At 48.5% G+C, this 25,015-nt stretch overlaps 2 protein-coding genes across 9 annotated transcripts in view; one reads left to right on the top strand and one right to left on the bottom strand.

Moving 5' to 3' along the window:
• DRC3 (dynein regulatory complex subunit 3) overlaps positions 1-17,958 on the bottom strand; it is a 53,726-nt gene extending 35,768 nt beyond the window's left edge. For 7 of the 8 annotated variants that reach the window (XR_002125554.1, XM_019656687.1, XM_019656684.1 and 4 more), the window contains exons 1-5: positions 17,839-17,958; positions 16,999-17,099; positions 13,859-14,063; positions 10,344-10,460; positions 5,707-5,873 (exon numbers count right to left, since the gene is read on the bottom strand). Coding sequence is in view for 7 of the 8 variants with exons in the window: in XM_019656687.1 (XP_019512232.1) it covers positions 5,707-5,873; positions 10,344-10,460; positions 13,859-14,018 (444 nt within the window). In the remaining variant the exon portion in view is untranslated. The remainder of the gene's footprint in view (positions 1-5,706; positions 5,874-10,343; positions 10,461-13,858; positions 14,064-16,998; positions 17,100-17,838) is intronic. The other variant, XM_019656682.1, reaches the window with a different exon arrangement.
• A 439-nt stretch (positions 17,959-18,397) lies between these two features.
• Positions 18,398-25,015, top strand: part of TOM1L2 (target of myb1 like 2 membrane trafficking protein) — a 129,969-nt gene continuing 123,351 nt past the window's right edge. The window contains exon 1 of the mRNA XM_019656667.1: positions 18,398-18,518. Coding sequence (XP_019512212.1) covers positions 18,467-18,518 — 52 coding nt within the window. The 5' untranslated portion in view covers positions 18,398-18,466. The remainder of the gene's footprint in view (positions 18,519-25,015) is intronic.

The raw sequence follows: 25,015 nt of genomic DNA, 5'->3' as shown, positions 1-25,015 counted from the left end.
AGTTGATTCCAGCCCTCATGGATGACTTTGAGGGGTTCAAGACTTCAGTGGGGGAAGTAACTGCAGATGTGGTGAAAACAGCAAGGGAACTAGAAGTAGAGCCTGAAGATGCCACAGAATTGCTGCAATCTCATGATAAAACTTGAACAGATGCTTTTTATGCATAAATAAAGAAAGTGGTTTCTTGAGATGAAATCCACTCCTGGTGAAGGTGCTGTGAAGATTATTAAAATGACAACAAAGGTCTTAGAACATTATATAAACTTAGTTGACGAAGCAGCTGCAGGGTTTGAGAGGATTGACTCCAATTTTGAAAGTTGTTCTGTGGGTATAATGCTATGAAACAGCATCGTGTGCTACAGAGAAATCGTTCATGAAAGAAAGAGTCAATCGATGCAGGAAACTTCATAGTTGACTTATTTTAAGAAATGCCACCCCAACCTTCAACAACCACCACCCTGATCAGTCAGGAGCCATCAACATCGAGGCAAGACCCTCCATCAGCAAAAAGATTAACACTCACTGAAGGCTCAGATGATGGTTAGTATTGTTTAGCAATGAAGTATTTTTTATAGTGAAACTTTTAAAATTAAATGTATTGGGTAACATTGGTTAATAACCTTATATAAATTTCAGGTATACATCTTTATAATACAACGTCTGTCTACTCTATTGTGTGCTCACACCGGAAGTCTAGTCTCCTGTCACCTTGTATTTGATTCACTTTACCCTCTTTGTCCTCCCCGCAGTCCCCTTCCCTATTGGTAACTACCATTCTGTTTGTTGTCTGCATCTGAGTTTGTTGCAAGAGAATATATTTTAATTAAGGTATGTATATTGTTTGTTTGTTTTTTAATTTGGGGAATTGGGGGATGGGAACAGTGCTGGGCAATTGGGGGAAGGGGAACAGACAAGTTGCTGTCCTTTTTTTTTTGTTCTTCAGTCTAGTTGTAGAGGACGTTGCTTCACTGGCCCACGTTGGTACCATCATTGTGCTCTTCCTGGGTGAGGTAGATCAGTCGCCGGCTTCTGGACGGCCGCTCACGGTGGCTGCTGGCTGCTAGCGCTGGCTGCTGGCTACACACAGTAGCCCATGGCAACCCACTGCAGCAGTGGCCGCAGCCTACGCCGTCACCTACGCCGTCGCAGGTGACTCACGGCAGCCCAGCTCCAGGTTGAGCTGCTGTTCAGCATCTTAGCTGTAGAGGGCAGTGTCACTGGCCCTCATATGTGAGATCCAAACCGGGGCCTTCTGGCATCCCAAGCCAGCTCTTAACCACCGTGCCACTCGATCGGCCCTGTACATTGTTTTTAGATGTAATGCTGTTGCACACTTACTAGACTACAGTATAGTGTAAACATATCTTTTATATGCCCTGGGAAACCAAAAAATTCATGTGACTCACTTTATTTTGATATTTGCTTTATTGCAGTGGTCTGGAACCAAACCCACAATATCTCCAAGGTGTGCCTGTATTTCATTTGATAGCAACTTCTGAACACCTAGATACTGTTCTATGCAAAAGGCAGAAAAGAAACCTAGCATGCTTTTCTGATGGAATTTTTCAATCATTTATGTATTCATTCAACAAACATTATTAAGCACCTACCAGGCCTCAGGCACATGCTAGGCCTTGGAGAGGTAGGGGGTACAAAGCCCACGTGGTCCCTGCCCTTATTGCAGGAGCTTACATTCTAGGAGTAGGGCACAAGAATGTTTTTAAAAGTAAATAAAATCATTACTTTTTGAGGTAAGCGCTGTAAAAACATAAAGATTGGTCATGAGAGAAAATAACAGGGAGGTCTTTTTCAGTTAGGGAACTCAGAGGTCTCTGAGGGCAGAGGAGTGCATTTCTGGAGGCAAACACAGCACAAAGACCCTGAAGCAGGAGAGAACTTGGCATGCAACAGGAATTCAGCCAGGCCAGGGTGGCTGCAGTGTGGCAGGGAGGGGGCTGGGGCAGGACCTGAGGCAAGATTGGCAACAAGGTCAGGGCTGATGCATGTAAGACTTGGGTCAAAGCTGCAGTCACAAGTTTGGATTTTGTTCTAAGAACAATGGAAGCCATTAAATTTTGAAGTGTATAGGGGTGGGGAGATAGGATGTGATTTAATTTTTAAGAGGTCTCCCAGTGAAATTTCATTTTTCATCTTTTAGATTGTTAAAGAGAGAATGGGTTGATAACCAAGTATGTTGTGGAAGGTGAGAGGAAATAGGCCTTCTCATAATTGCTAGTGGATTTGTAAATAGTTTCACTTCTATAGATGAAAATGTGGCAAGATCCATCAAAATAAAAAATGTGCAATGCCCCAGACCCGGCAATTCCACATGGACTCACACAGGTGCAAAGTAAGCCCTGTTCAAGGACATTCATTATTGCCTGTGTTTAACGACATGAGGCTGGAAACAACCTAAGTGTCCACCTATTGGGGGACTAGAAAAATACAGTGTGCCACATCTAAGCGAAGGAATGGTCCAGCAGAGGGGGAACTGATGACTCAGAAAGAGAGCGAATGACCGAAGGCAGGCACTTGGAGGGTAGCCAGACAGATATGGCAATCATGTGAAACTTTTAAATAAGATGCCTGGAAAGATACATGCAACTTAGAAGCAGCTGTGGCCTTTGGAAGGTGCCAGGATCGAGAGGGGCTCTTCCCTGTGTTCCCTGAGTTCTGCTGAAACATCTGCTTGTTTTTAATGCAATAAACAGGTACTAAAAGAAGCCTAGTAAGTAAATAAACAAGAAAGTATATAAGTAGATGTTAGATACACAGTGCAGGTAAGGGCTAAAATCACAGATGCTCAGGGTTTGCAGGTTATTAAGTCAGGACTCTCTGGGTCAAGCCACCAAGGGGGCTGGCACCTGATTCGGTGAAGAGGATGCAGGGACTCCAGCATCTTTGGCATGTGGCCGTGCCTCCAGGACAATGAGATCTAGGCCCAGATACCTCAGTACTCCCTGGCAGCTTCTCCCTAGGCGTCTTCTTCCTTCTTCTTGCTCTCTGGGGACCAGCTTTATCTGCTTTTCCTCTGTATTCATGGCGGGCTACCTGGTACCCAACATCCCACTGGGAAACGGGGATAGAGTTTCTTCCTGCCAGTCCCTGAAGGGGTGGAATGGGAGAGTGCCCAAGGTCAGGGGAGGGAGTGCGGTGTCCAGCAGGGCTGGTGCATGGACTGGGAGTGGGTACCCACCTCTGAGTTTAGGTCTGGGTCTTCATGAGGGACAGAGCCTCAGGTCCACTGAAGTCTCCAATGTCCAAGGGATAACAAGTCAGATAATTTACCTATAGGCCTGGGGGGTGTTGGACCTACCTAGACAGGAACAGCTGGTAAATGCTCAAAGAGGTTTTCAAACAGCAAGATTTAGGGCTTTTGGGGGGTAGCCCTTCATCTGAAAATTCCTGAATAACCATTACTTTCTGTGTACCTACTAGGTGCCAGGCCCTGTATTAGCTACTTAGCACTCTCTAATTGATTCAACCCTCACAACAACCTATGGGGGAGACTGCTGTTATTCTCATTTTACAGTTGGGCAAATAGGCCCCCAGAACACCAAGTCCCTGGCTCAAGGTGAGACAGTTGGTAGCTGATGAAATCTCAGTTCTCGACTCAGTTCACGTGGACCCTTTGGACTCAGCTGTCCTGTTGCCACCACCAAGCAGAAGCAGGCTGAGTAATCAGCATCTGAACCCTGAAAAGAGCGCCGGTTTGGTTTACATCCCCCTGTCTGGTGTATGTGGCAAACTTCCCAGACTACACAGCCTCTGGGGTTCAGCCCCCTGGACAGATTTACCCACTCCAGGCCATTCATCGAAGCCACCCAGCCTGACCATCCCCCAGTTCTGATATTGCTTGAGGGTGGGTGTGGGCTCTGATCAGAACAAAGGGTCTCTGCTGGGAGGTGAGTTCCTGTGCTCTCTGTCCTGCTACATGTAGACAAGGAAGCCTGCAGCCTTGCTGACTATAGCCACGGAAAGAACCAGCACAGGGAGATGCTGAAGACAGCAGAGCCAAGAGGCAGAAGGCACCTGCACCCTTGAAGCCCTGCCATAAGCCTGCCCTTCTTCACAGCACTAGTCATCACAGTGCTGAATGTCCCTGTTTGCTGGTGGTGGGCCCTCGGCACACTCTGGGCTTAGCTGCAGCTGTGCTGGACTCCTGCTGATAATGCCCATCTCATCCCCGCTCCGTGCCTCAGCTCTCTGAGGCCCCGCAGAAGCAAGGATAAAAAGGGGTTAATCTCTGGGGTGTCCCTCAGGCTCTGCTCTTCAGGTGTTCACTTCTGGGAGTCATTCTGGACACTCTGGAGGGCCCAGCAGAAGGTTGCCCCCATCACCTGAGCAGCAATCTCAGTATCGCACCTGCACATAGGTTTTTCCTACCCTCTGGCTCACTGCAGCTTCCTGAGATCACCTGCCCAACACACCACCTCATCCAAGTCCTTGTGTCAGCGACACTGTCTTTCTGATGGCGTTATCCTTGCTTCACTCACTCACATGATCCCCCTCAAATCCATCCTCATGGTGGCAGAGTTTCCTTCCAAAACACAGAATTGCCCTGGACACATGGAAGCACAAAAGCCTCCACGGCTCCCCTCTGCTGTCCTGGGCACTGCTCTACACCACACCCCTTGACCTCCTCCAGTGACCTTGGGCTCCTTGACTGGATGTGCAATCCCAGGCAGGCACGTCAAGCTCATCTCCTGGCCTTGGTTTCCTCAAGACATGCCCTTCTCCCAGGAAGCCTTGTCCTTCTACTCTATGGCAAAATTCCAAACATCTTTCAGTCTTATTCAAAAATCACTTCACCTCTCCTGACACTCTCTCAGGAAGGATCTTGGCAAAGACGGTCCTCCCTTTGTTACGAAAGTACTCCAGTCTGACACTGAATGCAGTGCCTGCCTCACACTCATCACCTCCCTTGATTCCTGGCAAGTAGATTATGGCCATTATCTCCACTTTACAGATGAGGAAACTGAGGTGTAGAAGGCTCAAGCCTTAGGGCATGGGGCTGGGATTTGGACCCCGGCCACCTGACTGACCTAAGCAGAAAAGGAATCTTGAAAGGGTATTGGACAGCTCCTAGGATTGACTGGCAGGCTGAAAAAACAGGTCCCAGCAACAGTTCCGATCCAGGAAAAGCCTGGTAATGTTACCTCTAACACAGGACCTTCATGAATGATGCCACACCCCCAGTTGCTGGGATCACGGCCCCGCTTGTTGCTGCAAACCTGTTGTGGGAGTGGACAGGGAGGCGGCCCACCTTTCCCCAAATGACCAACGAACCTTCCCCCTCATACATACACACCCCTGACACCCCGGGGGTGGACACAGGCTCCTTGTTACTTTGTGTGTCTTGATTATGTAGGTGTGTGCTGGGCACCCCCAAAGGGACTGTCCCTTTGGTCTCTGTACCCGCTGAGCACAGGCCAAATGCCCCACATCCACCTTAGCAAAGGTTTGGTGAGGGTGGGGCTCAGGGAAAGAAAGAGACCCAAGGCAGGGCACACAGCGGCACCCCCAGATGGGCTTTCATGGGTTAGGCATGTTGTTTAAACATTATCAAAACTCTTGTAGAGTAATCTAGATTCCCAGCTTTTCTAGGACAAAGGGGAGAGCTAGAAGGCTGAGCCTGCATATTCCCTTGCCACAGACCCCCAGGCCTCAGCTCCTGCCCCAACCTCAGCCGGGCCCTGAGCTCACGTTCATCATGTTGCCGATCTGGTTGTTGCCAAGTGACAGCACCTGCAGCTTGACTAGGGCATCCAGAGAGTCAATCTTGGAGATACGGTTGTTGAACAGGCTCAGGTCCTCTAGGTTTACCAGGGCATCCAGCCCCTCGATGGCCTCAATGTTGTTGAAGGACAGGTCTGGAAGAAAGAGGGCCATGAGGACTGAGTGACAGGTAAGAGGTTGGGTTCTCCTGAAACAAACCATCAGGGCTACTTGTGTGCTGTGAGCCAGCAGCACCAAGTCATCAGGCCGGGAACCGACTCTGTCTGGCCGCTGATGGTCTAGAAGCCGAGCATTGATTCCTTCCTGTGGCTTCAGACTTTCATTGCCCCCTCCAGTCCTGCTGGCTGGGGACACATGCCTGTGCTCTGTCACTGTCCTGAGATGGAAATGCTCACTGGCAGGTCTGCCACAATGTATCTTGGGGTGGGGGAGACAGGTGGGAGTGTCTCCTTCCCTCACTCCTATGGGTGTTTTAATAATAATACCTGTCTGTTTCGCGTTCACCAGTTTATCGAGTGCTTGTGTGTACATCCCCAGACAACAGCCTTGAGTGGCAGTTTGGAGTTTCTCTCCCCATTTGCTCAGATGGGAAGCTGAAGCTCAGAAAGGCTCAGTGGTTTGCCCCGAACCACACAGCTAACTACGATGGTGCCAACAGCTCATCCAGGGCTCCTGCCTGGGCAGGCGGCAGGCCAAGCTCTTCAAGCTATATCACAGCTGACTCAGGCGTCCCCCTCCCTGCCAAGTCCAAGCCCAAGCTCAGCTGAGATGGCAGGATCCTCTTTAACCCAAGTTTCATATCTTTGGGAATAAACCTGAATGTTCTCCACCACAGGTTTTTGGTTGGGGTTGGGGTTGGGGTTGCAACCCTGGCTGGAACGCCAATAGCCCAGATGCCCAAACTGGGGATTTTCCATGAACTTGGAAATATGATCATGATAGCTGCAAGCCATCCCATTAAAAAGGTGATTTGGAGAGTCGGTTTATCCACATCTTAATTCAGCCTCCTTGGTATATCGGGGGATGCTCACCTGTTGACAGCTGAGACTATAAGGATAATTTAACATCCCTTTCTCTATGCTGGGCTCTTTAAGTGCATAACCTCATTTAATCCTCACAGCATAGGTGTCACCCTTGTATTTTATAGATGAGGAAACCAAGATTCAAAGGGGCCTGGTGGTAATATGCTCAAGATCACACAGCACATAAAGAAACTGAGGATCAGAGGGCTGAGGAAACTTGTGAAAAATCTGTCAGTACATGAGCAGAGCTGGGATGTGCACTGGGGTCTGCAAAATGCCAAGCCTGCCACCTCCTTTCCCACTGTGCGGCCAGGTTCTGTTTCTTGGACGCCTGACCACTAGCACTAGAACCAGTGGTGTGATGCAGGTAAATGTTTAACAATGGGGGGTGCAGTGAGGGAAGCTCTGATTTGTGGCACTTGCTGATTTCTGTGGTGTAAATACTCCCACCACGGCCAATTTCAAGCTACCAAGAAGATATCTCTGAATGCAAAAGTAGGGTGAGATGAGCAGTCAGCTTCTCAGGGCCACACACGGCAACTCCAGCCCATCCTAGCGCTGGGGCAGCTGCTGGTGGTGGGCCACCAGCAGGGCTTGTGCATGTTGGTGGGGGCTGTGCTGAACCATCAGAGCACCATCCCCCCAGCTCCTGCATCCCAGGGATCCCGCTCTTCCGGCTGTGGTTAGGTCCCTGGGCTAGTGCTGTGGCTGGACAAGGGCTGGCTTCTGACCCTCTGAGGGGGTAGGCTAACCAGAACTTTCCCCTCCTGCTTTCTCACCCAGACACCACAGAATGCTGGGCATCACAGGAGCACCTAACAGAAATCTGTGGTACTTTATAGCCAAGGGGCCTTGTAGGTCTTGCCTAAAAGCACAGCATTCAGACAGCCGATGCCTGGCAGGCCTTCCAGGGCAGGCACGGCTCAGGGTCTGGGCTGACCCAGCAGCCTCTTCTCCTCCTTCATCTCCTAGAGATAGATGACTCCTGGTGATGCAGTTGTGCTGCCAAGCCCGGGACTCAGCATGAATGAGTGCTAGGGTGCCGGAAATGGGTGTCAGAAGGGGTGCCTGGGCCTAGCGGTCAGGAGCCCTGGCTGTGGTCTGCCTCTGCTGCTTGTAGCATGTGACTCCCTCAAGCCCATCAGCCTCTCAGCCTCCACTGCTGCATCTGTGAAATGGCAGCATAATCCCGCCTGTGGGCCTGCTGTGGGCTGTCAACTGTCAGCGCAATTGTAGGGGAAAGGATTTTGCAAATTGAGAGGTCCACCAATGCCCCAGGCTGCTCTTTACAAGGAAGCAGCCTGCAGGATGGAGGGAGCGTGGACTTTGGGGTCGGACAGGCGTGGGCTGGCATCCCAGCTCTGCTCCTTCTTGGTGGTGAAGCTTCGAGCAAGTGCCTTGGCCTCTTGGAGCCTCAGTTCCTCTTCAGTAGATTGGGACTGTAACATATACCTATCTTTTAGGTTTGCTGCAAGAGCTAAACAAGACAGTTAAAAAGAGCTCTCCAGCCAGGCCCCTCTCCCTGTTAGGTGCCCACCTGCCCCTCACCAGCTGTGAGGCTGCCTCTGAAGGCCAGCAGGTGGACACAGTTCATCAAGACCCCTGAGGTCTCAGCAGTGAGGGTCAGAGCTCCAGAGTCAAGCAGAGCTGTGCTGGGAGCCAGGTATCCCTACGACTCTCTGTGACCTCAATTTGCTTATCTTTACAATGGGGAAGCTGTATGGATTAAATGATCTCATATGAAAAGCATACAGGGGCCGGCTGAGTGGCTCAGTTGGTTAAGAGCTCGCTCAAGAGTTTGAGCTCTGAGCAACAGTGGTTCGAGTCAGCCCGAGCTGAGCAGTCGTGAGCTGCCAACAGGTGGCGGGATGGCTCAGCTAAAAAAAAAAAAAGCATACAGGCCCATGCTTAGCAGGTATTGGGATGTCGGAAATGTCATGACATATTTTGTCTATATTTTTCAAAGGTCATGTATTTATATAAAGAACAAAGATCAATCAATGATATATTGCCCATTTTGTTCAATAACCTCTTGCCATCTTTCAGTGAGCTTCATAATTCCTTGTTCATGGAAGGACCTGTCTTTATTTGAGAAAAACTGAACAAGGTGCTGGTTTACAACCTCATCTAAATTGAATGTTATACCACGCAAGGAGCTTTGAAGAGAGCGAAACAAGTGGAAGTCTGACGGCACAAGGCCAGGAGAGTATGGTGGGTGTGGCAACACATCCCATCCAAGCTCCAATAATTTTTGACGGGTGATGAAACTTGTGTGTGGTCTCGCGTTGTCGCGATGGAACACAACTCCTTTACAATTAACAAGCTCTGGACGTTTCTGGATGATGGATTCGTTCAAACTGTCCAATTGACAACGGTACACATTTGAATTGATTGTTTGGTTCCTTGGTAGGAGCTTGAAAAACACAACACCTTTAAAATCCCACCACACTGAGAGCATAACCTTCCTCTGATAAATGTCTGCTTTCGATGTCGTTTTAGTTGAATCATCACGTCGGGACCAAGACTGTTTGCACACCGCATTGTTGTAAACAATCCACTTCTCATCACCAGTTATCAGTCGCTTCAAAAAAAGGATTGTTTTCCTCACGTTTGATGAGCATATAGGAGATGTTTATACGTGTTGGCAAATGAACTTCTTTGAGTTCATGCGGAACCCAAATATTGAGCTTGCTTATGTATCCCAGCTTCTTCAGATGGTTGTGAATGCTTGAATGATGGATGTTCAATGTTTCTGCAATCTCTTGTGCCGTGTAACGTGAGTTTGACTCAATCAATGTCTTTATTTTGTCATCATCAACCTCAGTGGGCCTCCCTGACCAAGGAGCGTCGTTGAGATCAAAATCACCGGCACAGAATTTCGTGAACCATCATCGTTGGCACTGATGTTCTTGCAGAGCACTGTCATTGTAAACTTTATGCAACTTTTCACAAGCTTGACATGCATTCTTCCCTTTATGGAAGTAAAACAGTAAAATATGGCAAAAATGCACAGTTTGGTCTTCCATCTTCAACTTGTTAAATCTCCAAAACACAACCAAATTGCTCAATTGTTTTTTAGAATGAAGCTAGAACTATCAGCTGTCAAATGACATAGCAATAACATAGGTACGAATGACTCTAGTACTTCCAAAAAAGAACTAGTACCATCTGTTGCAAACATGCATCATGACTTTTCCAACAACCCAAAAGTAAATGCAACTGGCAGCTGTGATGATTATTTTTGGTTTGATCTGAGCTCCCCTGGCTGGTAGGGCCCATGGTTACCTGACAACCTGAGTCTAGAGTAACTAGAAGGAATCCAGGGCTGCTCCGTTGATCTCCTCCCTAGTTGGGAGGCAGGTGGGAGCAGAATAATCTGTCCTGGCTCGTCTTTGCTGTGCTTACCCAGCACAGGCCCTGGGCTTTTAAAACGAGCTCCCAGCAGACAGAGCTTCTGCTGCACTTGGGCGAATGGTGGGTCAGCAGCAGAGTATTGTCTGGGGAGACAATTACCCAGGCGAGGATTACCTTGGAAGGCTGTCACCTTTGATTAGGGCGGACACACACAGGAAGGGGCCTTACCTAGCCAGACCAGGTGTGTGAGGTTCTCCAGGCCCTCGATCCTCTCAATGATGTTATTGTCCAGCTGCAGCTTCCTCAAGCTCTCAAACTGCCAGAGGTTGTCAATGCGGAGGATGTCTGAAATAATCAGAGGAGATGCTTCAGCTGGCTCCAGCCTCAGCTTAGGGTTAGAGTTCAGTACAAGTGTATTAGAGGACCAAGACGACCAATGCTGACCATACATAAGTCCCACAATTCTCTGTCTTGCCCTAGGGATGTGGGCTGAGCACTGAGAAGCTCCGAGTCCCTATTCGTGTACAGTGGGTAGTGATCAGGGTCACAGCAGGACCTAATAGGTCTGTCGGGGGGGGTAGGGGGGGTCGGTGTGAAGGTGGGTGGAACCTGCTGGGGCACAGGACTCACTCACGCTGCCTCTAGGGCCAGGCTAGGGGGTTGCCTGGGAGGCCAGAAGGACTTGGGGCCCAGGACACAGGGCACAGGCAGGGGTACTCCTTCTTCCTTCTGCCACATGACAAAGAGAATCAAGGCTGAAGGGTGAATATCTCCTTATGCATGGTTGGTGGGAGGACGAGTCAACTAGTTCAGCCATTTTGGAGGGCAATTGAGCCATGTTTACTGAAATATTTAATGTCTGTGCCCTTTGGCTTTGCAGTTTCTCTACTTGGAATCTGTTTGCAAAGATACTTGTGTATGTGCCCAAAGAAATACCTTATAGGCACATGAGGGGCAGAAAGATAGGGGGAATCTCCAACGTCCATACATGGAGAATATGAAAAACTGCCCATACCATACAGGCAGGTTTCTCATGTTACCGAAGCCCCTGTCCCTGGGGTCCCTGAAGACCACCTTCACAGTGACACAGTCAACTATTCCTTTGCTCCTTACACCAGGCAGAGTTTGGTTTCTGTCACTGGCAGCCAGAAGAGTTCTGAAAACACTTACGCATAAATACACACAGTGTACGTAAAATTCTAGAGGCCTATACCTGTCCCCAGTTTTTTCTAGAAGCCACAAATAGCTCTGTTGCTTATATGCCCCTTTTTTCTATCTGTACTTTTTGTAATGATTTCTAAAACTTGTAAAATTAGAATATGCTCATTAAAAGACTGAAATAATATAGAAGTGAAAGAGGTAAAAAAAAAAAAAGCGCCCTTCATAACCACATATTTGGGGCAGCAGTTTGAATATTCATTCAGAGGGGTAGGGTTTGCCCTGAGGCTGTGAGGTCCTTGGGGAAGCAGACAGGCTCTTCCAGCTGCCCTCTTCAAGCCAGGTCTCCATGGGGTGAATGGACAGCATTTCTCTAACCCAGGGTCCTGTCTCCCCTGGGGCCCCAGGGCCAGGTGGGCCTGGTGTCTGTTCCCCAGGTCTCTGTGGCCAGACTTCCCAGAATGATGCCAGCTACCGACCCTCCTTGTGCTTCTGGGGCAGGGCCCAGTTCCACCCCAGGACCTCAGCAATCTCCCATCCTGGTCTGGGCTTTCCAGTCACCGTCCCTGGTCCTGGCCCTTGGCTGTGGCTGACTTCCTGCAGATACCACTCCCATGGGGGGGCTCCCACACTCCTGGGTGCTCTGCCTGGTACAGTTGCATGTTGGCTTTTTGCTACACATCAGTAGTTCATATGGAAAAGCCAAACAACACAACAAAACCAGGATGGAGTCAGCGGTTGGCTCTAAATGAGTTACCAGCATGAGAGGATTGCCCCCGAAGCCAATTTAATCTTCAGCATAAGACATGGGATCCTCCTCTACTGCCACCATCTTGGCCCCAGCCCATCATCATTGCTCCTTGGCCCATAGCAGCAGCTGTCTCACTAGGCTGCTGCTCTGGCCCTTGGAGCCCCCAGTCTACCCTCCTGCAGCCAGTGGGATCCTGTGAAAACTAAATCCCATTCTGTCCTTCCTCTGCTTAGGACCCTCCCAGGGCTCCCAACTCACTCACTACACAAGCCAAACACCCTCTCTTAGCCCCACAGGCCGATGCTAGCTGACCCCAGGACCTCTCTGACCTGTGTCCACACACAGCCTCTGCACGGGCTATTCCCTCTGCCTTGGACACTTTCCCTGGATCTCCACATGACTCCTTCCCTCATCTCCTTCTAGTCTTTGCTCAGTTGTCACTGTCTCTGACCACCCAATAAAACACTGCACCCCACCCCCAGTTCCCTCTTGCTCCTCTCCTTACTTTCTGTTCCTCCATAGCACATATTACTTTAGCACACACTATTATTTTCATTCATTTTATTTTACCTGTGTCCCTCACTTGAGTGTCAGCTCCATGAGGACAGGGCTTTATGGTCTTTGTTGGTCACAGCTGAATCCCTAGTACCTAGAATAGCACCTGGCATTAACAAGTACTTGATAACTACTGGCTAAAGGAACCTGAGTTTGGGGAGGGGGAGCAAAAGGAAATTGGTTAACCCTAAAGCCCCCTCTGGTGACAACCATGTTGCAATCCCTTTAACCTTTCACCACTGAGGGGACTGAGGCTCAGGGGCCCTTACTGCCCTGGGAGGCCAGCTGACTCCCGCAGAGCTGAGATCCGCCCTGGAGGCCGTGCTCTGGGGAGGCCTGTGGGCTTTGTGCTGCAGGGACCAGGGCCTTGCCCACTGCTGGGTCTTCAGGGTCTGGCACAGGCTGGCTGAGGCAGGGCCTCAGGGAGGATGAAGAGGGCAAAGGGGGTCACATATATGGTGATGGAAGGACACTAGACTTCCAGTGGTGAGCACACAATAAGAGTATAGATGTTGTGTTATAAAGATGTACGCCTGAAATTTATATAAGGTTATTAAACAATGTTACCCAGTAAATTTAATTTTTAGAAAAGAGACATCCCCCCCCCACACACACACACACAAACCTGCCAACAACAACAACAAAAAGGAATCTCTTGTTGAGTGGTCGACCCGACAGGCCAGCACAGGAGCCCAGGATGGGCAGGAATGTGACTCTGACCAGGTCACTCTGCTGTGGCCGCCTGCACAGTACAGGAGGGGCTGCAGGACCCCTGCCCACTGTCCCACTTCCTCTCATACCCCTCCCTGGCCTTTCTGAGTGAACCAGGCACTGTGTACATGTTGTCTTTCCAGCACTTGAGACAGGGACTGCAATCATCCCACTTCACAGATGGGGATGCTAAGGCACTGACGATCTACCTGGTCCCCAGCCACATCTTCCCACTAGGCTGGCCTGCCCCTCGAGGTGCCTCCCTGCCTCATGGCCCCGTGGCCCTTCAGTTTCCTGCCCCTGCTTTGAAGATGCTCTCCAAGTGCATTCCTCCTCCTCCTCCCCACAGCTCCTGCCTGACTGCTTGGGACCACCCTCTGGGTGCCACCTGCCAGGGGCCCTGCTCCAAGGACACCAAGGCCTTTGTGGTTCACTTAGATTTGGAGTGGGAGAATTTAATCTTTTTATATAGACTTTACATGGAATTCTGTGGCTGGTATGTGGCATGGGGAAAGTCAGGGGCCCCGCCTGGTGCACCACCGCACCTCCCCCGACCCAGGATACTCACTCTGGAAATCCAGCTTCAGGGAGAGGACGTCCTTAAAGAGGATGCCCTCCTGCTTGGCCAGCTGTCCGGCTTCCTCTTGTGGGCCCTGCTCCCTGACAACCAGCTTCAGCATGTCGTCGTCCATCACTCTTGGCTCCAGTGAGTTGCACAGCAGGTTCATCTTCCCTGAAAAACATCATGTTCCTCTTCCACAGTCCGCTTCTCCCTTTGTGTGAGGACAGGGGCTGGTTGGCATCCTTTTAAGGTGGTGTGGAGCACTGTGGCAGCTAAGGACATGCCAAATGCTGTCCATTGCAGCTAGGGATTCGTACCTTTGCACCAAGGCTGCTCCAGGGCTTCCCATGGCCACCATCTATGCCCACCCTGCCTGGTGCCATTCCTCAGGGGCGTACCTCTTGGCCCCACGACCGTAGCCGTGACCCTACTCCACACAAGTGGACTGGTGTCCACACTGGTCTCCTGAGCCTTTGGAGCTCAGCTCCCTTATGGCATGGCCATATTGGGCCTTTGGCTTTCTGTGCCCACCCTCATTCAGGTTTCTTGGCACCAACCGCTGACCATGACCCTTGGCAGCCCCAGCCAGGCATACAGGCCGCAGCTCCTCTTCTTTGAGAGCTTCATCTCTTCCAGGCAATTATGTCTGTACTTCCCCTCCCCCTCCCTGCACCACAAGCTGCCCAGTGTGTGGGTGGATACCAATTCTAGTTGGCTGAATAGCCATGTTCTCCCCATGATAAATGTGAGCTTGGGATACAGGACGAGAATGCCCATCAGAGCTGGCTGCTTGGGGTGGAGAGGAACTGGGGGGCTGTGGGCTGGTCAGGCACATGGTTAAGCAGAGAGAGCCAGACAAGGATGAGGCAGATGGACAGAGAGAAGCAGAGATGGGAACCTGGGTGATCCAAGAACAAAAGATAAAAGGATAGACAGACGGATACAAATAGAGGCTACCTTCTTCTTGTTGGCTTTTTGGCCCCTAATGTCCCTAAGTTCAGGCTTTATGAGGGTTTCTGTGGTCCTTTCTGTGAGAGTTTCCTGACTTCTTGCATTAAATCCTCTTTTACTTAAACTAACTCCAGTAGGTTTCTGTTGCTAACGGTCAAAGGGATTTGGTTGAGATACCGCAGGCAGAGGTGAGAGCTGTGGATTTGGTCACACTAGGAGGCTGACACTGGGATGCTATTCCTGGCTGGACAGAGCCACAGCCCTGGGAATCGGGGGTACCCAACCTCGTTCTCATCACCAACCCTCTTAGTGAGAACACCCAGAAGGGCTGGATCTCCAGGAAGGCCCTCTCCTGTCAGTTTACAGGTAACTCCCAGATTCTGTCTCCTGAACCCTCTGGAAATGCAGTCCTCCCTTCTACTTTCCACCCCTGCTTCTTACGTCCCCACTGGCTTCACCTTCTACCTTTGTCTGCATGTGTCCCCAATATCCAGGCCTCCGTGAACCTCCTGTCCTCTCTGCCCTGCTAGTTCTTGATGCTGGGTAACCCCTGTGCTCTGTCCTTTTTCCACTGAGTGCTGCTTAGAGAGATTCCTGGTGGTGGGCTGATAGTGTCCACCACAAACCCAGATGCACCTGGCAGTCTTGCAACCTGGTCTTAGAGACTGCCACTGTCCTGCTGCCTCCCTTCCTCCTCTCCCACCACCCACTTGAATGCAGCTTATGCAAATATGCATCTTTAATTTCTGGACTGCGCATGATCAAATGTCCCAGTGCCTTTAACTCTCATGCATATTTTCCTTCTACCCCCAGAGGTGGCATAGCTTCCCCTAAACCTACTACCTGATCCCTACAACCCCACCCCATGCCCCATCTCCACCTGTGCCTTCCTTCCATCTTCCCATTCTTAACAATCTGTCCACAATGGCTCCATCTCCTTAGGGCGATTGATTCATTACACCTCCCCCACCCCCAAAACTGTTTCAAGTCCTCTGCTTCTCTCCATCACCCCACTCTTCTGAACAAATTTTTCTAAGATATCCTATAACTTGACATCATGTTGCCTTTGGGGGAATTTTGATGTGCTATATGTAGAAGATGTTACCTGCAAAGTATTTGTGATTTTTCAAAGGAAGGTGCTACACATTGGGAAATTATTTTTAATTCTTATTTCAAAACTTTAATTAACTGACTTCTCATCCCTCCCACATCATCAAGGCCTGGCACCTCTGGCAGATCAAGCTTGCTTGCAGTCAAGCCCACAATCGCTGCAATGTGGAATCACATTGCACATAGGGCAGGATTTGGATCCTGACGGTGCATCCTTTGGCAATTCACCTCACCTGTCTAAGTCTTGGATTTCCCATCCATAAAAGATGAACATTTCTTCCCTCCTACATTTGTTTAAGATCATTTATTTAGTCCACACACGTAATGAATAGCTACTACATGTTGTGACTACAGCGGACAGATCTCCTAACCTCTGTTTCAGACATGAACCAGATAATCATACAAATATTTAATTACAAACCATGATAAGTTTATAGGTACAGGGAACTATGACAGCACACATTAGGGCACCTGGCCTGGCCAGGGGAGACAGGGCTGAGATCTGAAGATGAGTAGGAAAGAAGGAAGAGCGAACTGCGCAATGAGGGCCCGGAGGTGGGAGAGAACAGACATGTTTCACTTTGACTGAAGTGATGCAAGTTTGGAGAGGACTCCAGGAGTTCTATTATTATCCTAGGATTCCTGGGAAGCTTTTGGGGTTTAATACGGGCAGTGAAATTATCTGATTTTAATTTTAGGAAACTCATTCTGGCTGTACTATTGAGAATGGCAAGAGTCATGAGGTGAGAGATGACCAGGCTGGTGGTAAGACGTGGATCTCTAGGAACTTAATTTATATGCAGGACTAGTCATCCACAGTTTTCAGATAAGAAAGTGGAATCCAGTTAGAAAAGTTAAGTAACATGCCCAAGTTTATACATCTAATGTATGGCAGAGGAGAACATGACTCCAGGGCCATCTTCTTAATCATGCCTCAACTGTACCCAGGGCACTATAGACCATCATTGTCAGAGCTCACAATGTTTCTCAAAGCTGTTCTGGGTCAGGGCCAAGGTCCGAAAATCCTTCCCTAAGGGGATTTTTATCATTAATTTACCACCCAATCCGAGTTCCTGTTGACTTGCCTGATGATAGTTCTGTTGGTGAAGACCACAGGTAGGAGGTGGGGGAATGCACCACTGTCAATGCAGTAGCCTTCTCACGGAGAAACAGATCCAGAGTTGTCCTGGAAATAAACAATCTGGAATCAACTGAATCTGAAAAATATAGCCCCTATTGGATATGAATTACGAAGAATAAAACCAATTGGCCCCTGTGGTTTATTGACTGCTTACTGTGTACTTAGTGCACATGCATTGTTTAATTACATGTCAGCTCTGGAGGCCAGAGACTCCTAGAGAGGAGAATCCTAATGCCCTAATTTCCCAAATAGGGAAACTGAGACCCAGGAGAGGAAGGAAATTGTCCAAAGTCATGCAACAAGCAACTGACAAGACAGACATGGAACTCGGGTATCCATATTCCCAACCAAAGCCCTTTAAATTGGACAAAGATGAAGAATAAAAATAAGAGAAATAATTTCATGACAATTAAGAAGTAGGATATAAGGGTTAAATTCTTGAAGAAGTTATCAATGGACCTTTCTTTCGGGTGCCTTTCTTTCTATGAAAGGGATCAGACCAGAAGCCTGGAGGATGGACCACCTTAACAATCTCTTCGGGCCCTGCCTCCTGAAGAAATGCTTTCGTTAGCATTTCTTCCTTATCCACAGGCCTGAAAGCCCAGGACTAGTGTTTAGATTGTCTCAGCCAGGCTACAAAGTGGCTGGCAGAGGACCTGTGTGTTCATTTTACAGATGAGAAGGACAGGGTTGGACTCCTTGAAGAAAAGTCAGAGAAAAGAGTTAAGTCGGGGAGCTGTCTGCCCTCGCTAGTACTCCCAGAGCTTCAGCTCCTGGGTCTCACCTTTTCAAACGCAGGCTACCTGGCTGGTTCCGTGCAACAGATGCTTTGACCAGTTGCTAGGGGAACCAAGATCCGCCACTCGTTGCTAAGGGGAAGTCAAGAGGTAGACATCCTGGTGAAAGTTGGGTCACATGACAACATTTCTGGGTTGGGGGAAATACTCCTACTACCAATCAGCAGGAGAGAAAACAAATGTTTCTCCAATCAGTACTGTTTGTGGGCGGGGATTTTATAGCCCCTCCTCTTATCCCTTCTGTTTGAGTGATTGATCCGTCTGTTCTCCAATAATAGTAGGGATTCTAGAGAGATCAACATGTAGATGAATCAAAATACAGACTCTCGTTCAGAGGCGGGTCAGGGGAGGTGCCGCTACGCCTGACGGAGATTCCTGTGACCAAGCTCCCTTCTCCGCCCAATCGGACGCCGTGGGGTAGGTGGAGCTTCGCTGAGGGAGGTGCAGGGGCCAATCGGAGGAGGGCTGGGCAAATGTTGCCCAATAGGGACGCGATAGAGGCGGGGCCGAGGCGGGCGTTCGGCGTTCCTGAGGGTGGGGCGGGGAGTGAGTGTCAGTCAGGTCGCGAGCGCGACTGACAGGGTGCCCGGGCCGCTGCCGTGTTATCCGCCCAAGATGGAGTTCCTCCTGGGGAACCCGTTCAGCACCCCGGTGGGGCAGTGCCTCGGTAAGGCGGCGCGAAGGGCGGGCGTCTGGGTGGGCGACGGCGGCGGCTGATGGGGCTGGTGAAGACTACGGGCCTCTGCAGGGCACCGGTGCTACCTCACGGGCGGCCTGGGCATCCTTGTCGTCGGGCCTCTGTCCACGGGCGGGCTCGGCCTGTTCACGACGCCAGTGCCGTCCTGCCAGTCAGCGCCCGGAGGCCCAACTTGGACTCGGAGATGCTCTGCGCGTCCCTACCCATCAGGGCCCAACACCTCCTGGCTCTTTAGAGATGGTGCCAGCGGCCGGCTAGTCAGCTACTCCCTCACCTACTGGGAAATACCATTGCGTGCGCCGTTATTCAACTCGCTGCCACTGCCGTCAGGACCCAGTTCCTCCAGATCTTTCTCCCTCCATCCTTGTCCCTCCTTTTCAGTACCAGCAGCCCTCAGACTGTGCACCCTTCCAGAGAAGGCTCCCTGCTCTAAGATTTGCTAATTGGAGCTGCAACTCAGCTAGGTTGTGGGAGGGACTTGGATGGGGGGAGGGGCTTCTAGAGGGTGATTATCTTGGCCGTGGGGGATGGCATTCCTGCACTGCCTCGAGGAAAGAAGGGAGGCCATGTTATTTAATGATAAGAGCCCTGGACAGGGAGGAAATCAGGAATCCTGGGCCTCCAGTAGGGGCTTTGCCAGTGACTTTCCGCATGACCTTGTGCAAGTCACTGCCCTTTCTGGTTTGACACTTTCCTTGTCTGTCCAATGAGGTGTTTGGAGATGAGATGTAGTAGGTTCTTCCAAATTCTAAAGTTTTGATATTCCTCGTAGTACGTAGTCTTTGCTCATGACTGTTGCTTTCCTGCTGTATTAAATTGCCAAAGCTGAAATCTTTTGGTGGCAGTGTAGAGAAAGGGGTACTCGGCAGTACCTGTTAATCCTAGAGAGGGTCTGGGCACCTGGAAAAGGACACCGAAGTGACCAGTATCTTGGGTAAGGAAAGCCCAAGGCGAGGTGAAGGAACACCAGGAACCACCATATGGTTCCTCAGTAAAAAAGCAACTTGCCTATTCACCCAAGGCAGGAGCTTATGCCAAGTGATCAGTCCCAAACGTTAATTGGTTTCTTTTAACACTGGGTTCCTCCTGGTTGGTGGAAGGACTGGTAGAACGTCTTTTATGAACAAGGACCTTTGGAGTCCTTATGGGCCTGGCTGGTGTAGGCAGTAGTGATTTGTTTATTTCCTGCTCTACTCCAGAACTTCCAGCTTACTTTTCAGCCTTTAATGGGCTGAAAACTATTGAGACCCCTCCTGTTGGCTAACTGGCATGTGGGAGCCTTTCTTTTCTTTGTGTTGTAATATCTTTGATAAGGCATAATGGACACTGGGCCCTTGGAAGAGTCTTTCCAAACCTTTACAGACTATTGTGTCTCTCTAGATTCTCTTCCATCTTTCTTCCTCACTTCTTTTCCTCGGGTGCTCTTTCACTGCAGCCATATTCCTAAAACTCATTTCTCAGTCGGATGTTGAATTCCAACCTGTTATTGGAGGAAGCCAGTAAGCATTGGGAGGATTTTCTTTTCTTTTCTATATCCTTTACAGTAGGAAGCTCTACACCTTTGAAATGCCAAGGTAGTTGATGAGGTGTAGAAGTTAAAGGGGACTTAAAAATACATAAATATATTATATGGGGGGGGGTCGGTGGATTGGAGGAGGGGGATTGTCACTTTGTGAGGGGTGAAAAGCATAACTATTGCATTGTTTTGTACACCTGAAACTAATAGTAAAAAAAAAAAAACATAAATATAAGGGATGTAGGGGTATGTAGTGAGAGCATAGAGCATGATGCTTCTGTCAGGAAGACCTGGCCTTTGGATTTTGCCTTGACCATTTGTGGGCTGTGGGACCCCAGAAAATTGTGTAATCCTTCTGAGCCTTAGTTTGCTGAGAGAGAGAGAGGGAGAGAGATAGAGCGAGAGAGAGAGAGAGAGAAGGAGAGGGAAAAAGAGAAAGAGATTGGTTTGTACTCATAGAGTAGTGAGATTTAAGTGAGATGATGGATATAAAATAACATAGTGCTTGGAACATAGCAGAGGCTCAATAAATTGTAGCTGTCGCTATTAATAACAGAATAATTAGGTTAGCATTGAATTTTCTATCTGGAGAGGATATGTGGTACAACTGGCCCATCTGTGTCCTGTGAGGGAAAATACCCTCCTAGGCCTCAGCATCCATGACACTTGACCATAAGAGAATGGAGCCTCCTCATTGCTACTTAGTCAACCGGCAAGGCCTAGGAAATGTCACAGCTCAGTTCAGTTTTAATGTATATTTTGTACTGTTATGACAAAGTATAAAAGTGATTTTCATGACATTTAGTATTGTTGGTATTTTTTTAGAAGTATGTGCCAGGGGGTTGATGGGAGGGAGGGGAATATAGAACGGAAACAACAACAAAGCTAATGATTAAAAGCAGCCACTATAGCTTACACAAAGCAGTTCTACGGCCATTCTTTGTTCCTTACAGCTGCTCTGGGAAGGCGTTTTATTGTCTTCCCACATTAGAAATAAAGAAACTGAGGCTCAGAGGAGTGAAGTGACTGCTCAGCTGGTAAGAGGGAGAGCTGGGGTTTCATAGCTATGCTGGTCCTCAACGGATTGACAGTATCCGGAGAGAGGACAGAGATGCATTGGACTCAGAGAAGGCCACACCGAAGTTAGGTGCTCAGCTGAGTGCTCAGGTATTGTTGGTGCTATTAGGAGTCCAAAAAGAAATCAGAAGAGCTGAGTGATGGAATTGGTTTCTTTGAGTCTCAGGGCTGTTCATGAGGATGGCTGGGAATTCCAGCAGCAGAGAAGAGGATACAGGGAGATTAGGCAGGGAGGGGAGTGTGGGCACATGTGTGGGCACAAATCTGAGTGGAACAGTGGTGACTGTGGGGAACAGTGGCAAGTATGAAGCCCTGTTCTGGGTGGGTGACATCAAAGACTACATTCTTTAGTTAACGTCACCTTTTAGTCTCTCTGGACCCCATTTTCCTCACTCATAAAAGAATACCTCTGCGGCTGCATGGGGCTTGTACCTAAACTCTTTCAGACCCATTCAGTAGCCTTTTTGAGTGCCTGTTGGGTGCCAGGCTCTGGGATACAAATATTAAAAAGCTGCTCTTAGGGAGACTTCAGCAGAAGTAACATGCCCACCAAAGGTGCCCTGGACTGTGAAGCATTAGGCTCATAGTAGGAGGGGTAGTAGAGTAATTCTTACTCTATCTCATGGGCCCCATACGGACATTCTAACCTGGTGTCGTTTGGTCAAACATAGTCTGCCCATCTCGAGCAGCAGCTAAGCCCACAGTCTGTGCATTTCTTGCATTGCATTTCTTGCATCCACCCTGCCCTTCATTTTGGAAGGTGGTTCCTGAGTAGGATGCGTGTTTCAGAGAGAGAGCAGGCAGTGGTATGAGAGGCTAAGAAGCGTGGAGGAGGAAAAAGTACTTGCTTTTATTTCCTGATTTTCTCTTCTGAAACAAGTTTCCAAATGTTACTGTCTATAAATTTCAAAATATTGTCTTAATCTCAACCCTCTACTGGGTTGGATGTCTGCTGGAGTTGGATGTCATGCATCGGGAGGTCCCCAAGTCGGAGTTTTCCTTATGGTGGCTGGAAAGCGTTTTTAGATCATCTTTTTCCAAGAGTAAAGTTTGGATTCATCTAGATCAGGGGTCGGCAAACCTGCTCGCGAGCCACATGCGGCTCTTTGGGTACATGCATGTGGCTCTGAAGTAAAATTGAAAATGAAAATAAAACTACCATAGTTTCATTTATAAAATTTTTAAAGGATATTATTACATAATGGTGATTTCATTTGTTTTATGGGTCTCGAATAATTTGTAAATTGTTGTGAGTTACAGGATTGGCTCTCCTGTCTCAAAAGTTTGCTGATCCCTGATCTAGATGAAAAGATCATTGCAGTTAGTTAATTCTGACCAGGATATTTGGAGGGTGATGGGAGGACCGTCTATTTTCTTCATAGTTCTGCTTTAATAAACATGTACGAAGCAGATAATCTGTTGCAGGGTTTATGTTTGTAGATTGGATGATGCTGGACCTAAACCACTTCCTGGTGCCTGTGAACGCTAGGTGTTTGACGCCAGCATGGCTGTTTGTACCAAGAATGACGAGTCCTCGCTCAGGTTGCTGTGGCCATTGGGATTCATGAAGCCCTCTTGCTTCAGTCACTTTATTTAGTCTTCACAACCCTGTGAGAAACACAGGACGAGAACAGAAAGGAACTTATAATTATTGAGCATGTACTATATGCAGACTCTGTACATGGGATGTCATTTAATCCTCACAACATTTCATCATTTTAGTGCTATTGTCCCTGAATTGCTTATAAGTAAGTTGAGAGGTTCAGACTTGTGCAAGGTCAATGCCAGAGTAAAGCCCAGAATGCACTCATTCCGTGCTTGTTCTGTGCTGCCATTTTGCTTCTGGCGCTGCAGATCCCGTGATTCAGGATAATCAGAATCACCTGGAGGGCTTGTTACAGCATTGCTGGGCTCCATTCTCAGAGCTTCCAATTCAGCGGGTGCAGGCTGGGGCCTAGTGTTCTACAATTCTAACAAGTTCCCCAGGGATGCTGGTGCTGCTGGGCCAGGCCCCACATTTTGAGAACTATTGCTTGAGATGAAAAGTTTTGCTTATTTGGTCTCTTTTTAATCTTCAAACATTAAATATGGGTCTTCATATAGATGATAAGTAAAGTTATTTAGAATTTATTCATTCATTCAGTAGCCTTATACTGTCTGTCTGTAGAACCAAACTAAGTATTTGCCAGGATGTTAGTCTAATAATATCTAAGATGGTTACCTAAACCAGGTAAGATAGAAAGTAGTGGCACAAGATTGGGCAGATAAATGAAGTAAGGGAATGAAGGAGGGAAGGGGTTACCTCGAGCAGTAATAATAATAGCTAAAGGTGTTTTTTTTTAAGTTCAGTATTGTATGAATATGTGCCAGAGACTGACGTAGGCACTGTGTATACTCGCAGTCCTTTAATCCTCACAGCAATACTATGAGTAGGCATTTATCATTTCCATTTTGCAGATGGGGACACTGAGGCAATGAGAAGGTCACACATCTAGCAGTAAGGGAGCTGGAGTGGGAACCAGGCATTCTGCTGCAGAGCTGGTGTTCTGTTGTGCTGTGGGAGGAGGGGAGGAAGGTCACAGAAGGGGGAGAAAGACTAGGGAGGATTCAGGAGGTGGTGGCCACTGAGCGGGGCTTTGACAAATGGGTAGGATTTGAGTCGTGTGGAAATGGAAAAGGAGGTCTGGAGGACTCTCTGGGTAGAGACAGAAGCTTAAGCACAGGCTGGAGATCAAGGGGTGGTGGGGTGATGGGATTAGTTCTCTTTGCCTAGCAAGGGGGGTGGTGGAAAGTGACACTGCAAAGGTAAGGTAAGGCCTGATTGTGGAGGCCTTCAAATGTTGGCTAGGTAACTTGGATTCTTTCATTGGTGACACTGGGGAGCCATGGACGACTTCTAGGGAGGGGAGTGGCATGGATGTCTGTACAGAGGCAGGGAGAGCTCTCCTTGACAGTCACCCAAAGGTCATTCTTCTTTCTTACCATCAGAGCCCCCTTCTGTGCAGAGAGGGGGGATCTTACAAGGCAGTCAGCAGCAGGCGGCGCCAGTTCCTGCAAGGTCTGGGAAGGGACCTTCCTATGAGCCCCCATCAGAGATGAGGAGGTGCTGAGGCAGGCTGGTGGAGCATGGGATGAAGTCTGGGCTCCTGAGAGCTGCACAGGTTATATAAAACACCAGCCATCGAAAGTCCCATGGTGAGGCTCAGCCTGCTCCTCCCACTGTCCTGCTTTCCATGTACAGGGACAGGAGTTAAGACACCCACAGGGCTTTACTGAAGGGGTACCTCTGCTTAGAGTGGGCTATTTGGGATATTAACAATTCTTATAGAATTGTGCTTTTTAAAAAACAATGTACACCCATGTCAAAAATTTGAAAAATGTACAAAAATACAATGAAGAAAACAATTATAAACTGCTTTTTAGAAACTTATTGAGATTCTTCTCATTTCATATGACAAGTGGAATACTTGTGTATTTCATTTTTCATTTTTGCATGCTTTGGAAAAACAACATTGTATGTGCATTCTTAGCATATTTCTGTATACTCTACTTGTGTTTCTTTTCTTTCTTTCTTTTTTTTTTTTAGTGGAGGAGATATAAGGTGAGGAAAGGGGGTATAAATACAGTGTCCAGAGGAGCATCAGTTCATGGTTATGGCTCTTGACCTAGAAGATAAATAATTCAGAATTTTTAGACTAACCTAATGGTCTGAAAATATATAAATAACATTCAGGCTTTTTTTGCTGACCCAACTCATTGCGGTTAGAAGAGCGGCCCTTTGAAAACGAATCTCAGACTTGGTGCTTATTTTGATGCTCTCTCCAGACCTCCTGCTCTAGAAGAACCTCTCTGCTCTTCTCATCCAGTCATCAAG

Source organism: Hipposideros armiger, unplaced genomic scaffold, assembly GCF_001890085.2.
Source record: "Hipposideros armiger isolate ML-2016 unplaced genomic scaffold, ASM189008v1 scaffold_264, whole genome shotgun sequence".
NCBI lineage: Eukaryota > Metazoa > Chordata > Mammalia > Chiroptera > Hipposideridae > Hipposideros > Hipposideros armiger.
This window is presented reverse-complemented; position numbering and strand designations above follow the sequence as displayed.